This window comes from Carcharhinus amblyrhynchos, chromosome 21 (genome assembly GCF_965287045.1).
Source record: "Carcharhinus amblyrhynchos chromosome 21, sCarAmb.v2.hapA, whole genome shotgun sequence".
NCBI classification, from domain to species: Eukaryota; Metazoa; Chordata; class Chondrichthyes; order Carcharhiniformes; family Carcharhinidae; genus Carcharhinus; species Carcharhinus amblyrhynchos.
Window position 1 is genome coordinate 24,431,565 of NC_137344.1, and position 17,691 is coordinate 24,449,255.

Below are 17,691 nucleotides of genomic sequence, written 5' to 3' on the forward strand. Positions count from 1 at the left end.
TTTAGGAGTTGCAGCGTCATGTTGCAACTGTACACAACTCTGGTGCGGCTGCACTTGGAGTATTGTGTGCAGTTCTGGTCCCCACATTATAGGAAGGATGTGGAGGCTTTGGAGAGGGTGCAGAGGAGGTTTACCAGGATGTTGCCTGGTATGGAGGGGAGGTCCTATGAGGAGAGACTGAGGGATTTGGGGTTGTTTTCGTTAGAAAGAAGGCGGCTAAGAGGGGATCTTATTGAAACATATAAGATGATTAGAGGTTTAGATAGGGTGGACAGTGATAGCCTTTTTCCTCGGATGGAGAAAGCTAGCACGAGGGGGCATGGCTTTAAATTAAGGGGGGGTAGTTATAGGACGATGTTAGGGGTAGGTTCTTTACCCAGAGGGTGGTGAGGGATTGGAATGCCCTGCCTGCTGCAGTTGTAAATGCGCCTAGTTTGGGGGCGTTTAAGAGATCCGTGGATAGGTTTATGGATGGAAAGGGATTGGTTTAGGTTAGAGGGTCATTGTTTTTTAACTGGTCGGCGCAACATCATGGGCCGAAGGGCCTGTTCTGCGCTGTAATGTTCTATGTTCTTCTTCTTGACCAGGGCATCAATATCCTGAGACATCCAGAGTTCCCTATTTCTACCAATCCTGCCTTTCACTCTAAGAGGAATGTGTTTACCCTGAACCCTGGTTAATATATTTTGAAAAGCCTTCCACTTACCAGACATCTCTTTGCCTGCCAAGAGACTCCCCCAATTAACTTTTGAAAGTTCCTGTCTGATACCATCAAAATTGGCCTTGCTCCAAATTAGAATTTTAACTTTTGGGCCAGAGCTATCATTCTCCATAGCTATGGAGGTAGCACTATTTAAGAAGGGAGAGAGAGGGGAAACAGAGTACTACAGATCTGTTACATCAGTGGAAGAGAAAATGCTGGAATCCATTATAAATGATGTAGAATTGCCGGTGTGGGACTGGGGTAGCTATAGTAAGTGGTGTCACAACACCAGGTTAAAGTCCAATAGGTTTATTTGGTAGCACGAGCTTTTGGAGTGTTGCCCCTTCATCAGGTGAGTGCCCCCGGTCTCTAGACTACTAGTCCATTGACAATGCCACCAGGCCACTGCTTCCCCTGGAATTATAATTGAATGGAATAATGATTTCTTCCCCTCATTGCCATGATGCCTGGTTTCAGTCTTAATCATGTTTGTAAATTTCTGTGACAACCTCATCAGACATTTTCATCTGCTGCATTTCTCAATATCACTGAATGTAACTTTGACAAACTCTGGCTGTGATAAAAGGTGCAGTGGCTAATACAAGGATGAAATGGTTGAAAGGCTCCACTATAATCTACTCTCAGTCAAATCTCGGAGGAATTTCACTAGATCTTGTTTGACTGTGTTGCAATAAACGCTCAGGGTTAGACTACAACGTATTGAGGACATTGCAACCCATACAGGTGCAGTTCAGAAAACAGTCCTGAATGTTGAACCTTATCAAAGAAAGCAACTTTGAAATGCTGGATAAAACGATTACAAATCAGAATCAGAGATAACCACAACTTAAATTGAAAGTGATTTTTACGTTTTATTTGATGTTTGATGCTACAAATTGCAACGCCTTGGATAGAATAATACATGTTAGAACTACAATTTGTCTTGTATGATCATAATCTACAGTAGTCAGGATAGCTGAAACAGAGGGACAGATAAGTTTTATAGTTAGTCAGATTTAATTACATCCTCGTGAGAAATAGCAGATTTAATGGCACAATTTCTGCATTGTCGAAAAATTGACAAGCTATGTAATCCTTTCAAATATATAATTAATTGAAATTACTTCTAAAAAGTCATCTTTAATCATCCTTCTGTTCTTTAAAATGAATTTTAAATCAAATAGTGTTTTATTAAAACATAAACTGAGAGTCGTGAATATGGCCCAGAGTGGCTGTTTTACAAAATCAAAAAGAATACGTTAAGTCACAAAATACATGAAATAAATTCAATGATGTTTGTTTGCTCATTACACTTCAAACAGCAGCATCGGCCCATTTACATGAATATGAAAATCCCTCCCTCCCCATGTAGAATTATTTGGCGTATTGTGTCGAAAAAAGTAGTACCTCTTTGTTCAATAATTTCAGGTTGAACAGTTCATCAGTTTAATGAGTGTGACAGGATAGTGACACATGCAACACACACACACACACACACACACACACACACACACACGTGCTTTACCGAATTATCCCTGTGTTTACAAAATGCAGAATTGTTCATTGACCACATAAAATGCTCACATCATTAGGTCCCTTGTATTACATTAGAAATCCCCTTGTATGATTCAGTTTTGCTGAAGAGGGATTCTGTGGAATTTGCGAATTATCCAGCGAGTGCACCAGAAATGTCTGTTAATTATCTAACCAGGTGTTCATAGAATCCTTACTGTTCAGAAGAGGCCATTTGGCCCCTAACCTACACATTTTGGGACACTAAAGGGGCAATTTAGCATGGCCAAACCACCTAACATACACATCTTTAGAAAGTGGGAGGAAACTGAAGCACCTGGGAGGAAACCCACATAGACATGGGGAGAACATGCCAACTCCACACAGACAGACATTCACCCAAGGCTGGAATCAAACCCGGGTCCCTGGTGTTACGAGACAGCAGTGCTAACCACTGTGCTGCCTATGTTGGGAATAGGAGGGGCAAAAAAATAATTGACAGGCATAAACAAGGGGAAAAAAGTTCTGTTACCCCCCTCCATGTAAATCAGCCAGGGATTCTCTTGTGCAGGTAGTAGTTTTGCCAGATGTCACCTGTTGCTTTAGTAAAATATTTGGGCCTTCAGAGTCTAAATGGTGGGATTTGTTGCAACTGCCACTTGCTGGCAGGGACTGCCATTGGGAGAGCCCAAAGGATAAAGATGTCAGCTTCTCATTCAATGGGCAGGCTCATCTCTGACCATTGTTCCAACCAGCGGCTTCATTCGATCCGGAGAGGCGAATCAAACTGGTGCAAGATTCCCGGATTGCTGGGACTCAAATTCAGCATCTTCTGACTTGGGGCCAGGCACTTACACATTTGACCATTCCATGTGTAACAGTTGTTTTTTTCAAAAAACCTTTTTTCGCAATACCAGACTTCATACTAAAAAAAAATAACAGAACTGACCTTTATTTCATTCAACGCACAAAAACACAAATAGTTTACAGTTTGGGACAAAAATTATAAACATGACTTTCGTGAAAAAAGTACAGAGGAATGGGTCATGCTATTGGTAGGTTCCACATACATTGTTGTTTTACAAGCAATTCAACTGGACAAATTAAAAACTGCAGCATCATCAATTTCTATTTCCTCATTGACAATGAATGTCTCAGAAATAGATCAGTCAGTTTTTTGTGTTTGTCCATTTTGGTCCGACTAAGTATCAGTTTCTCCATTAAGCACTATATTTACTGCCTTGAACTACAATTAAGCAACACAAAAAAAATTACAGTTTTTGCAACATTGTTGTGCGAGAAAACTTGACAGCTGTACAATCTATTGCACGCGCCAGGAACCATGGCCGATTGGACAACGAAGAAATCCTCTGATTCAGCCTTCCCGAGCAGCAACTCTTGGCTCTGCCAAAGTGTTGTGGATGATGCTGACGACAGAATCCACTGAAGCTCCCTTTAAGAATGTCCAGTGATCTCCTTCAATCACATGAATTAAGACCGTGCCGTCACAAACCTGAAGGTGAAAGAATGAAATGCAAATAATAATGAAATTCATCACGCTTTCCACAGAAATATACACTAGGGGGTTATTGTAACCTTAACCCGCCGGTTTCCCAATGGGCAGGTTAGATACAAGTTACCCTCACTGAATTGGAGTACGTAACTGAAAAGAAAAAGATTAATATTTATATAGCATCTTTCACATGTTTGGATGTCCCGAAGCTTTTTTAGTACTGAACTGGAGTGCCAGCTCGATCTTTGTGCTCAAGTCCTGGAGTGGGACCTAAAACCACAATCTTCTGACTCCAAGACAAAAGTGCTACCAACTGAGCCATGGCTAACACAAAGACAACTAAAAAGAGTTGCACTCTTCCTATACTGCTGGTTGTTTTAGTGAAGCTGAAGAAATCTCATTATGAAATGAAGCCGAGGACTGAGACTTGGTCAAAAACCATTTGCATTCATATAACCTGAGCTTTAGGTTAACATTAGATTTTTCATCTTGCTTGGCTTGGGTTCCTGTCAATAATTTAACTAAAAAGGTCCATTTTTCATGCATCCACAGCTCTGCACCAAGCACTTCACTGACAACAGAGTACATTGACCTGATAATGACCCATACCTTTACTCACAAGGCAGGAGCAGTTTTAATTGACATTAACAAAGTATACTTTACACACAGTCATCAGCTCAATATTACAGAAAAATCACTCTGCAATGTAGGTTTTGAGGATCATTTATAAAGAGATTTTATTGCAAAGGACTTACAAATTCAGAATAAGATGATGGTAACTGACATGAGCATTTAGACTTTCCGAAACAAAGGATATTTGGAATAACACATTCTTAAAAGGCTTATGTACAGGAACAAGGTAATGCGTTAGACAACTTTGCTGTTCTTTCTCCTGAAGTGAGGAGAAAAGGTAACAAAATAATTTTGGCTTTTAGTGGATTTGAGATACCAATCTGCAATTTAGTGTGGTAGTGTGAGAGCACCCCCTGACTAGCTGGTGTAGGGAAGGGCAGCCTAAAAGCGTCCTCTTGATTGGCACCTCATCCATCGCCTTATACATTCATTCCCGACACACTGTGGCAGCAGTGTATACCATCTTTACAACAGACTGTAGCAACTCATCAAGCCTCCTTTGACAGCACCTTCCAAACCCGTGACATCTCCTGCCTAGAAGGACAACAGACCTTAGGTGCGTGGGGACACCACAACCAGAATACTTGCCATGAAAATAAAGCAGCATTCCTTCATTCTTCCTGGTTTAAAATCCTGGAACTCTCTCAACAGTACTGTGAAGTACCTTTGCCATGCAGACTGCAGCAGATCAAGCAGACAAATCAAAAACCACCTTCTCAAGGGCAGTTAAGGTTGGGCCATAACTACTGGCCTTGCCAAATCATGTGAGTAAATTTAAAAAATAATCAGAAAGCGGCATGGGAAAGGAAACGACAAGCATTCCACACATGATAACAGTGTGTATGTGTACATTCAGTGGAAAATAGAGGCACTCAGGAAGAATAACCAAGCTAACGTGTAAGGGAGCTAGATTTTGTATTCCTCGCTTGTACCACCAGAAGAATTGCATCTGAAATCAGGATGCTGCTGGCAAAGCCATTATTTTTGACCCAGCCCCAACAGCCCTCAAGAAGGTTATAGCGAGCTGCCTTTTTGAACCGTTGGAAGTCTGTAGGTACACGCACAGTGCTATCAAGGAAAGGGAGCTCCAGGATTCTAAACCAGGAACCTAAGCAGGCTTTTACAAACCAATAAAGAGAGCAATTCAGCCAGAATGAGGAACAAAATGCAAGTATCCAAAAACAACAGCTCACCTCAGAGAGTTGGTAATCTCCACCCATACCCTCTTGAAGTTCATGGGTGGTCTTCGCACGCAGCAATGTGATGTTTCCACCAAATTTCGAAGCAGGGATGTACTCATCTGCTGCTTTAAGTTTATAGTAGAAAGCGGTAGCAGCAAAACGGAGGGTGTTCCGGTTGATGCTTTTATGGTTTGTGGTGATCATATCAATGACTGCATTGACCCTGGCTTGCAAGTTCTCCAGTGGTAGCAACTTCTCAAACAGCTGCAGAAAGAAACAGATCAGAAGTGGTCAATTTTACACTAAGAGCATCAGACTGTTATTCAGAAATCCTGCTTTTGGAAGGAATCCTGTCAAAATATTTTAAAATAAATTTAACAAGATTACAACTGATCTGTTTATTCACGGTAAGAAGTCTCACAACACCAGGTTAAATCCCAATAGGTTTATTTGGAATTATGAGCTTTCGGAGCGCCGTTCCTTCATCAGGTGACTGGAGGTTAATTCACAAACAAGGCACATATGAGCAAAGACACAATCACATGATAGTTACAGATCATCATTAATTTGTGTTTTTGCCTATGATGCATTTGTGAACTAACTTCCACTTACCTGACGAAGGAGCAGCACTCCGAAAGCTTGTGATTACAAAGAAACCTGTTGGACTTTAACCTGGTGTTGTAAGACTTTTCACTGTGCCCACCCCAATCCAATGCCGACATCTCCACATCCTGTTTATTCACATTATTCTGCAAACAAAGAAATTAAAGAAACAAAGTCATCTACAAAAAAACTTTATTTCCTAATCGCAAACATGTTAGGAGATGTTTAGAAAAGGGAAGATTTATTTAGAATTGTGGTTCTTTTGCAGCTGATAGACTCTATATAAGATTTTCTACTCAAAAATCACAGAGACCAATTTACTGATGTGTTTAATGCAACTGCCTTTCATTTTACTGAAGGAAATTTTTCATATTTCGCCTTCACTCAGTTTGTAACTATCTTATTTTAACAATGCTGAACATTTCTTCCAATTGCACTGTTGAGCCTCTGCTCCTTCTGACAAAACAGAAATCTGTTAAGCCTTTAAAGCTATCGCTTTATCTATCAAACTAACGGGATACATTCCCAAAGGGTTTTTCCTGCTCACACATTGCAACTTTAGCTGAGGAACCACGGAAACATTGGAAAAGCAGTTTATATGCTATTTTCCCAGACTTTTCTCCCACCTGAGGAGTCACCCACAAAAATGTACCTCCTGCCCCCAAGCATTGTTAATACGAAAAGCAGAGTTCATCGCGGCAGCAACAAATGGAACTCACTGCATATAAATTTAACCTGTTACGTCTTAAATTACCAACAAAAAGCCAGCTAGCCGTAACCAAGCTACTGAGTGAAGTACATGCTACTTTGAGTTGTAAGGGCAAATTTATTCAAGATTCATAGAATCATAGAATTCCTATAGTACAGGAGGAGCCTGCACTGACAACTATCCCACCCTGGCTCTATCCCCATATTTACCCAGATAATCTCACAGACACTAACGGGCAATTTAGCATGGCCAGTCAACCTAACCCGCATATCTTTGGACTGTGGGAGGAAACCCAAGCTGAGATGGGGTGAACATGCAAACTCCACAAAGTCACCTGGGACCAGAATTGACTACTACCAGAATTGAACCCAGGTCTCTGGTGCTGTGAGGCAGCAGTGCTAACCACTGTGCCACAGAGGATTTGAGACAGGGACATCACCATTCACTCAACTGCCTGGGGATACCAGTGGAAATCTACATTGCCATCAAGATAAATTGTTGGTGTTGGGATAGATGTGACATTTCAGTATGTTTCTCACAGACTGAGTCTCTCTGACCCCTTGTGATTCATCCGCCTCATTTTTCCAATGATTCTCTTGCCCTCTTCCACAACTGAAATGTGCCCAGCCCCTACCTTGTTATGTTCCGTGTTAGCAAACTGTCCAACAAATGCGCACATTGCTTTGGTTTCAGCTTCAGCATCATTTCCAGTCGTCAGCTTTGCCTTGTAACTCTAGAAATCAAGGGACAGAAAAGAAGATCAATGCTGGTTTCAGCAAAATGAGAAATCCAGTGGGAGATGACAGCATAGTGGCAACATCACTGGATCTAGAAGCCCAGGCAAACACTCTGGTGGAATTCAAGTTCAATTAATAAAATCTGGAATCAAAAGCTAGTCTCAGTGATGGTGACCATGAAAATGATCATCGATTTTTGTTCAAAACAAAACATTTGGTTCACCAATTCCCTTTAGGGAAGGGAATCTGCCAGACTTACCTGGTCTGATCTACATGCAACTCTAGAGCCACAGCAAATGTCCTCTGAAATGTCCTAGTTCAAGACCAGTTAGGGATAGTCAAGAAATGCTGGTTTTGCCAGCAACACCCAAATCCCAAAGAATAAAATAAAGTTTAATTTACTTCACAGTGGGGTCAACGATAAAGAACACCGATTAACTAAGCAATTTTTCACCTTGGCCATGCAGGTCCTTTTAGTCCTTTTTTTTAAAAACTCATTCGTGGGACATGTGTGTCGCTAGCTGGACAAGCATTTGCTGCCTACCCTTAATTGCCCTTGAACTAAGCGGCTTGCTCGGTCAGTTCAGAGGACAGTTGAGTCAACACATTGCTGTGGCTCTGGAGTCACATGTAGGCCAGACCAGATAAGGACAGCAGATTTCTTTCCCCAAAAAGACATCAGTGAACCAGTTGGATTTTTCCAACACTCAACAACCGTCATCAGTAAATTATTAATTCTAGATTTTTTTTATTGAATTCAAATTCCACCACTGCGATGATGGGATTTGAGCTCGGGTCTCCAGAACATTTAATCGAGTATCTGGATTAATTGTCTAGCAATAATACCACTAGCCTTCCCATACTCGGCATTTTCTCCATAATGATCACAACTGACCAAAATTTAGCAGTCAGACTTAACAATCAGTTCAACTACTATTATACACAGTGATGGTGTAGTCCCTTAGCTTCAAAGTCTAAATGACCAGGGAAAAAAAATTTACATACAAAAAGTCAGTGGGCAAGGAAGTCAGACAGGGTATCTATCGGCAGGCAACAGGGAAAAGGAACAGAAATACACTGCAGTTTAAAAAGGAAAGCACAACAAATGCTCACCAAGTCAATCAACGCCTAAAGGGAAGGCATTTAAACCTTCATTACAACTGAAAACTGATGGATGAGCAAGCTCTTTAGTAAGAGCAGACCTACCTATAGTAAGTGACAAATGAAAGGGGAAAAGGGAAAAAAATAGTTTCACCAGCCAAGTGAACTGTATTCTCTTTAACAGAAAACTATGTGCCAATATAAAAAAGATGCATTGTAGGCAGCATAATACCTGGGTGTATGAAGCCACATACGAGTGGGAGCCATCGAGTAAGATCAGGCAGTCGACAGGGCGAGGCATATTAGCCTGGGCTTGCAGCTGGGTACAAATTTCAAATGCTACACATGCTCCGAAAGAGTAACCAGCAATCCTGTAGGGCCCCTCGGGTTGAACCTGTTTAATACAGCCAAGGTAATAGGAAGCCAAGTTTGGAATGCTATCCAGTGGGGCAGCTGTGTGAAAAAATAGGCAAAGTTAGTGCAATGTAAAAGCTCCATGACTCAAACCCAGTCTGTTTCACGTGTACATTCTCAAAGTGCACGACGCAATGCACTATGGTCTCTCTGTGGAGCAACACAGGCCAGGGGAATTTGACAGAGACACCAGATTTCTTGTTGACCCCTTTGAACAGCAACTTTTTTTTTCAATTCATTCCTGAATGAAGGCATCACCAGTAAAGCCAGCATTCGATAACCATTCCCAATAAGCCCTGGAATGATGGTGGTGAGCTCACTTCCTGAACCATTACAGTTCAGGTGGTATTGATATACCCACAGTGCTGTTGGGGAGAGAGTTTCGGGATTTTGACTCAGTGACAATGAAGGAACGGTGGTGATACAGTTTTAAGTCAAAACGTTGTGTGACTTGGAGGAGAACCTGCAGGTTCCATGAAACCGCTGATCTTTTTCAGTGGTGGGGTGAAGGGGTTAGTTACGGAAGGGAAATACATTATTTACAACCCTGGATGCAGAGGGACACCGGTTTATCTCCAGTGTTCAGCACAACAAGGGCCATTTACTCTTGTTAACACGAATACCTTTTACTTGACTGGTTGCATGGTAATGGCTGGCACAGCAATGCTGTGATCAACCTGCCAGAGTATTTCAGCACCCACTGTAGCCAAATTCACCAAGAGAAGTTTCCAACATACAAATCCCTGCCCCGATTTTAATGAAGTGGAAAATCTAGGTCCATGTGTTGGGTTGGCCTTAGCCCTATTTTCAAAGTTGGCCCTTTAATTTATTTTTTAAATGAGCGTGGATACTGCAGTATTTCACAACTAAATAACTTCCATAGCTAAAGCTGCAGTAATTCCAGCTAGAATCTGAACATTTTTTGAGTGAGCTAAACTCAGTTAAATGACTGTGATGGAACATGTTTAGACAAACCCAGTCCCGTACCTTGAGTGCACTGTAGACCGTAGCAGGGAATGCTAACTTTGGATGCAAGTGCCTTGAAGGCCTCAACTGACCCCTCAATGGGGTGGACAAAAAAGAGAGGTCGTTCGTTGCTCTCTACGTCATTCAGCTTGGCAATCGTGGACCCCTCTGGATTGACAAGGAGAACATTAAGGTCCAGATCTTTTAGTGGTGAGTCCATCGGTGACAGGGGTGTGGGCTTTGATTCTGTAAAAAAGGAGATGGGAACATTTTCATTATCCAGAGCAAGGGGAAAGCATTTGCATTGCTTCTTAACGCCTAACGTTACTGCAATTTTCTGAAAGATAAACCTGGTAGGTTAGAAGTACTTAAATAACAATGATCAAAGAATATTTTAATAGAACAAGTATGGGCATACACTTCTCAAAGAAGGGTAGAGCTCTTTTATATGATATTTAAATATTAGTCATAGCATTTGTTATTTTAGTATCCAATTATAAATATTTATGTTGAACGCATTCCCTTAATTTTGTTAAATTATCATTTCATATTTATTATACTGTGGATGATTAGATGCATGCTAAATAACCATTTGAAAAAAAACACTTTGCACAAATTGATCTATTTATTATTCTTTGCCTTTACGAGAAGTGTGCTACGCAGGGGAGTGACGAGAGCCAGGTGAAAAAGACCCATTAGGTTTTCCACAGTGCTTCATATGCTATCACCTAGATGCTGAGACAGCTCCTACCTCCTAGCCCTGGATGTGCTCAGGAGAAATATATATAAAAGGAGGGAGAAGACTCAGGTCTTTGCTCCGTGCCTGTGAGGAGTGAAATCCAGATGCATTCTTCACACACAAGATACTGGAATTCTGGATCTCTCTTCCACAAAAGGGTGTGAATGCTAGGTCAGTTGTAATCTTTGAATACTGAGATTGACAGGTCTTTTTTTGTTACATACAAGTATCATGGAGGAAGCCATGATGTAACAGAGCAGCAGAAGGTCTACTCTTGTTCCTGTGCTCTGCTTGCTTGGGTACCCCAAGCTCCTGAAAAACACTACACAAATGAAAGCTTATTTATCTTTGTACTTTGCTGCAAATACCAACAATTGTGCCTGCAATTAAGTGTAAAATGGCCGAGAGAATGCATTACAGTCAGCAATCTTCTATTCAGCTACCAACCGCGCTTTTACTGAAGCACAGTTCAATTTCAATCTGCTTTGGTGCAATTCCCAAATCAGAACCTCCAACTCATCAATCAAGGCTAAATATTACTCATTGCTATCCCATCGCTAACAGTTAACTTGCTAGCACAACTCCCCCCTTTATAGTAGCGGTAGTACTTTAAGAGTAGCTGCGTTGTCTGAATTTGCATTTCCCAGCTAAGTGTGTTACTGACCGAGTCTTTCCTGTGCCGATTCAAAAATCAAGGCTTGGGTAACACTACACTTCAGGCACAGAAATATCTACACTGCAGATATGCATTTTAATCGTTAGGAAACACAGGTGAAAGGCATTGCTTAATTCAGGACTTTGAACATACATAAATAGAGGACCGCTGGGAAACTGGGAGGTGGAAAAGAGATCTGTAAAACAGAACATAGCCATAAACTATGTCTTGGTTTCAGATTCACCTGCCAGCTGGAATCCTGTTAAGAATGTATTGTTGCAGTTTTGCCAGAACAGCAAAATCAATGTCGGAAAATAGGATTTTTCAATACCTACCTCCGGTATTGCCAGATTTATTCACAAGTTCACGTAATTTATTGATGGTGAGTTGACGAATTTCTCTCATCGTCATGACAATTTCGTAATCCCTCTCCAGTGTCTGTCGTACTTCCACTGCCATCAGTGAATCCAGTCCGAGGTCAGCAAGTGTTGTGTCTGGATTCAAAGCATTGATGTCACGTGCACCTTATGGGAAGAAAAGGGGCAGAACCTTAGGACAAAGCAGGAAAATACACAATCCCTGCTAAAAGAAAATCAACACGGCCTGATGGGAGATGTTGAAAGGTTAACAGTAAACATCTGGTCCCCAAGGAAGCTTTTCTTTATTCCATTCCCGATGACTGATAGGTGTTTCTAAAAATCAGTGTTCAGATAACACATACTTTATGGTGCATAGGCTCACCAGTCATGTCACATACCACGCATGGTGAGTTCACCAGTGATGTATGTTGACTGTGTACAGTGGTACATACCTATTATAATACAACACTTATGAATAAAATGTATTATAAATTTGATTTTGTATATATCATTTACCATGGTAGGCTTCTGCAGAAAATGCAGATGTATGGGATTGTGGGTAATCTAGGAAGTTGGATCAGGAATTGGCTATCAGATAGGAGACAGAGGGTGGTGGTGGATGGTAAATATTCATCATGGAGTGCAGTTACGAGTGGTGTGCCTCAGGGATCTGTTTTGGGGCCACTGTTGTTTGTAATTTTTATTAATGATCTGGATGAGGGTATAGTTGGGTGGATTAGTAAATTTGCTGATGACACCAAAGTTGGAGGTGTGGTAGATTGTGAGGAAGGGTGTCATAGTCTGCAGGGAGACTTAGATAGGTTGCAGAGCTGGGCCGAGAGGTGGCGGATGGAATTTAATGCGGAGAAGTGTGAGGTAATTCACTTTGGTAGGAGCAACAGATGTGTCGAGTATAGGGCTAACGGGAGGACTTTGAATAGTGTGGATGAACAGAGGGATCTAGGTGTGTGTGTACATAGATCCCTGAAAGTTGGGAATCAAGTAGATAAGGTTGTCAAGAAGGCGTACGGTGTCTTGGCGTTTATTGGTAGGGGGATTGAATTTAGGAGTCGCAGTGTAATGTTGCAACTGTACACTACTCTAGTGCGGCCGCACTTGGAGTACTGTGTGCAGTTCTGGTCCCCGCATTACAAGAAGGATGTGGAGGCGTTGGAGAGGGTGCAGAGGAGGTTTACTAGGATGTTGCCTGGTATGGTGGGGAGGTCCTATGAGGAGAGACTGAGGGATCTAGGGTTGTTTTCGTTGGGAAGAAGGCGGCTAAGAGGGGATCTTATTGAAACATATAAGATGATTAGAGGTTTAGATAGGGTGGATAGTGATAGCCTTTTTCCTCGGATGGAGAAAGCTAGCACGAGGGGGCATGACTTTAAATTAAGGGGGGGTAGCTACAGGACGGATGTCAGGGGTAGGTTCTTTACCCAGCGGGTGGTGAGGGATTGGAATGCCCTGCCTGCTGCAGTTGTAAATGCGTCTAGTTTGGGGGCGTTTAAGAGATCTCTGGATAGGTTTATGGACGAAAAGGGATTGGTATAGGCTAGTGGGTCATTGTTTTTGTAACTGGTCGGCGCAACATCGTGGGCCGAAGGGCCTGTTCTGCGCTGTAATGTTCTATGTTCTATATCTATGTCAGATTCTCCTGTTGCCACAACAGGCTTATCTAACCAGTATAGATCAGCAAGATCCCAGAATCAATTCCCCTGAATTTTAGTTGATCTTAGCTAGGACGGTGTAGAACAGGGACACTACAACTGGTTTCATCATCACTGCTTTAAGGAGTGAACAATAGCCAAGGTTCCTAATCATTAACACAAGGTCCCTGCTAAAAATCAACATTGCCCGATGGGAGATGTGTAAATATAGACACACGTTAATAGTAATCATCTGGTCCCCAAAGAAGCTTTCCTTTATTCCATTCCCAATGATGACTGATGTGTGTTTCTAAAAATCAAAGTGCTCAGATAACACATAGTTATGGTGCATAGGCTCACCAGTCACATCACACACCATGTACCCTTAACTTAGCATCCTGGATATGAATATCTTTGGATGCTGAGTGAAGAAAAGATAAAAGTTTTGCCAGTGATTAACCCAAAGAGCTTGCAGCTCTGCCAAGACATACAGTAATGGTTTATATGGGAATAAATCTGATACAGAAATAAAACTGGCAAAGAGCCATAGGCAGAATGGAGTGTGTAAAATTCAACTTCAGCTGGGCACAAAATGGGTAGCAGTGAACTAGCAGGAGATGTTTTCCCTAAAGTCAATGGAAAGGAAAGCTGACCAAGGTTTATGGAGGGCAGTCAGTTCCCATCCATCTTGTGCCCAGGTCAAAGGTGAATTTGACCCCCAATGTCTTTTGAGATGAGCGGATTGGATAAATTGGAGAGAAGGCTTATTCAAAAGTTGATTCTGGTTGGATCACACCTGATCAATCTTTATGGGAAGCCAGTACAATGTTTGTAACCGTAGCAGAGTTTTCATTGTAAAATGTCCAAAACACACATACAAGAAAATATGATGAATTCTCAAAATTTAGTATTTCTGAAACATTGCGACTGTAAATTAAATCAAAATGTGTAAACAAACGAACGAGAGGTATAGCATGGATAGACACAGTTTTGCAAAGCAACAGAACCATATTAACTGTAAAGGTGTTAAAATTCTCTCTCAATATTGAATGAATAGTAACAGATCCTGAATTGTTCACAACCTAAAATCACCAGTGTTCACTTGACAGGGCTGAACAATATGGGGTGATAAGGATATCCCACATCATGATTCATATCAAGGATACTTACCAAGTATGTGGGCAACAGCCTCAATGAGATCCCGCTGGCCACTGCCATCAGCTTTTTTTACTACGGTCTTCTGTGCAAGGACGAAGCTGCACATAACTGGATGAGACTGGTTCAGGAACTGGTCCAGAACCTCTAAACAGGAGCTGATCTTCTGAGGCAAAGTTCCACCAATCACAGTGTCGTTATCACCCATGGTTTCCAAGATAATACCCACATCTCCAATGGCACCCCACTGTATGGCTAGACCTAAGACATGGATCAAAGAGTATTCTTTGTGAGTTACAGAAAATGCTCAAACAGCTTTACACACTTTCACAACCTTTTCATAGAATCCTTACAGTGCAGAAAGCAGCATTTGGCACATTGAGTCTGCACCGACAACGATCCTACCCATGCCCCATCACAGTAACTCCATATATTTACCCTGTTAATTTATCTCTGACACCAAGGGGCAACTTAGCATGGCCAATTAACCTAACCTGCACATCTTCGGAGCGTGGGAGGAAATTGGAGCACCCGGAGGAAACCCACGCAGACACAGGAAGAACATGCAAACTCTCGAGTCTCTAGAGGCTGGAATTGAACCTGGGTCCTTGGCACTGTTTGGTAGCTGTGCTAACCACTGTGCCACCCTTTTATACTTTTCAGTTGGCTCACTGAGATGATTTCTAAAAAGGAACTATCCATTTTTACTACTTTCAAGTATTTCTAGTTACACAGCTAAAACTCATTTGGATTTTTATCTTCCTTCCTGACATCTTTTGTTTCTAATGCTAATCCCAGAAAAGTTAGCTCCTCAATTCACAAAGGCTGGTGCATGTGCTGCATATTTCCCGCATTTTCTGTTCGTTATAGAAAAAGGGTATGCTTGCTGCTGATTAATTCACTCAAAAATGATGATTACTGGCATGTTCCTATAGAGGCAGAGAGGGCTAGCATATTGAAAGATGGGTAATGGATTGAGGGAATATCCTTTTCTTCTAATATAAGGAAAGGTGAGATACAGTTGACTGCCTTACACAGAAGGGAATGCTTGAATGATGAAGCGTCTTCTGATGCATCTTGCAGCAGTCACTATGTGATGTCCCCAGTTTATATCATATTATTCTGCCTTATTTTCTTACTTCAAAAACATTATTGCCTCAGTTACACATTGCTACTCCAACAGAAGCAGTGAGGAAATTCAATCTTAAGGCATTCCCCATGACATATGAAAATAATATTCACATGGATGCAAACCAAACTGGTTGATAAAAGCAAATTACTGTGGACGCTGGAATCAGAAAATGCTGGAAAATCTCAGCAGGTCTGACAGCATCTGTGGAGGGAATAGAGGGAATGTTTCAAATCTGGATGGCCCTTCATCAGAGCTGTGATCACCTGACGAACAATCACCCAGATTCAGAATGCAGGCTCTATTCTCACTCCACAGATGCTGTCAGACCTGCTTAAATTTATTGATAGCCTGCCCTCTGTTAGTGGTTTTCAAAGTTTGATATTGATCATTTTCAAAAAAAAACTAATTTAATAGGAAAAAAAAGGGGTAAATTAGAGTCAAATTGGATATAGGATACCGAAATAGAAACACAAGGAAAAATTAGATTGGATTAAGGGAACGAGGAAATTTCAAATTTAAAACAATTAACAAATTTACTACCTGGAAGAATGAGACACTCTCTACTTGGAGCCGGCAGTAGTTTAAATTGTTCCCTTTCTGGGCTGGAGATATTGGCTGGCAACGTAGGAACACAAATCTTATAATATACTTCCATTCTTAAATACCAGTCCTAACTTCTCACTGAGTTTTAATCAGCAATTATTGAGGAAATTCAGCAACTTTATTCAACTCTCAGGGATGCTGCAGGGGAGCTACTTTTTTTAAAAGTTCAACAGCTAATCGCCCAGCAATTTAGTAATGGACAGTTCATTCCTCACCACAAGTTTGAGAATGACGCACATGGGTGGCACAGTGGTTAGCACTGCTGCCTCACAGTGCCAAGGACCCGGGTTCAATTCTGGCTTCGGGTGACTGTGTGGAGTTTGCACATTCTCCCAGCGTCTGTGGGGGATTCCTCTGGGTGCTCTGGTTTCCTCCCACATTCCAAAGATGTGCAGGATTGGGTGGATTGACCATGCTAAATTGACCCTTTAGCGTCAGAGGATTAGCAGGGTAAATACGTGGGGTTACAGGTGCCCTTTACTGTTAGGGGATTAGCAGGGTAAATACGTGGGGTTACAGGGAAAGCGCTTGGTTGGGATCTTTGTTGGTGGCGGTGCTGGCTTGATGGGCTGAATGGCCTCCTGCTGCACTGTAGGGATTCTATGATTCTATTCTGTGATTCTATGAATAATGGTGAGCTCCATTAAACTCCATGTTATTTTAGCTGCAAGTTCTAGGCTAACATATTTACTTTCTGAATCAGGAAAAGTTCAGAAGGAAAAGTTTGGACTAATTTGCTTCGGTTGTGTACACTTACCTGCCAGGCCGTCACGGCATCTTTGCTCACAGATACGTTCCATGGCAGAATTGGCAAAACCATAGTTGCTCTGGCCAGCAACACCAAAGCCACAGCTCACAGAAGAGAAGACAACAAAATAATCTAGTGCTGTGCATTTCTCCCGACTGACCCTAAAGAAGAAAATTGTAACAGTCTTACTAACTGCATTAAACTTTCATTACAATCAGATTTAGTAAAGCTAAAATAGGCACTAAAAATTGTGCAGATGGTAACCAGGTTTAAAACAGAGTAATATCTCCAAGAAGATCCATGCAAAAATCTGACAGCATGTACCAACCAACTCAAGAACAGCATCTTCCTTGCTGCCGTCAGGCTTTTGAATAGATCTACCATATATTAAGTTGATCTTTCTCTACACCCTAGCTATGACTGTAACACTACAGTCTGCACCCTTTACTTTTGTCCTCTACATACAGAATGCTTTGTCTATATAGCACGCAAGAAACAGTAGCACAGTGGTTAGCACTGCTGCTTCACAGCTCCAGGGACTTCCTGGCTTCGGTCACCGTCTGTGTGGAGTTTGCACAT

The 17,691-nt window shown here is 41.6% G+C and overlaps 1 protein-coding gene across 1 annotated transcript in view; it reads right to left on the reverse strand.

The window, feature by feature from the left end:
* Positions 1–1,550: 1,550 nt before the first annotated feature.
* Positions 1,551–17,691, reverse strand: part of fasn (fatty acid synthase) — a 96,643-nt gene continuing 80,502 nt past the window's right edge. Inside the window, exons 36-43 of the mRNA XM_080208850.1 lie at positions 17,122–17,273; positions 14,645–14,890; positions 11,802–11,990; positions 10,094–10,318; positions 8,925–9,145; positions 7,489–7,587; positions 5,555–5,806; positions 1,551–3,728 (exon numbers count right to left, since the gene is read on the reverse strand). Coding sequence (XP_080064976.1) covers positions 3,591–3,728; positions 5,555–5,806; positions 7,489–7,587; positions 8,925–9,145; positions 10,094–10,318; positions 11,802–11,990; positions 14,645–14,890; positions 17,122–17,273 — 1,522 coding nt within the window. The 3' untranslated portion in view covers positions 1,551–3,590. The remainder of the gene's footprint in view (positions 3,729–5,554; positions 5,807–7,488; positions 7,588–8,924; positions 9,146–10,093; positions 10,319–11,801; positions 11,991–14,644; positions 14,891–17,121; positions 17,274–17,691) is intronic.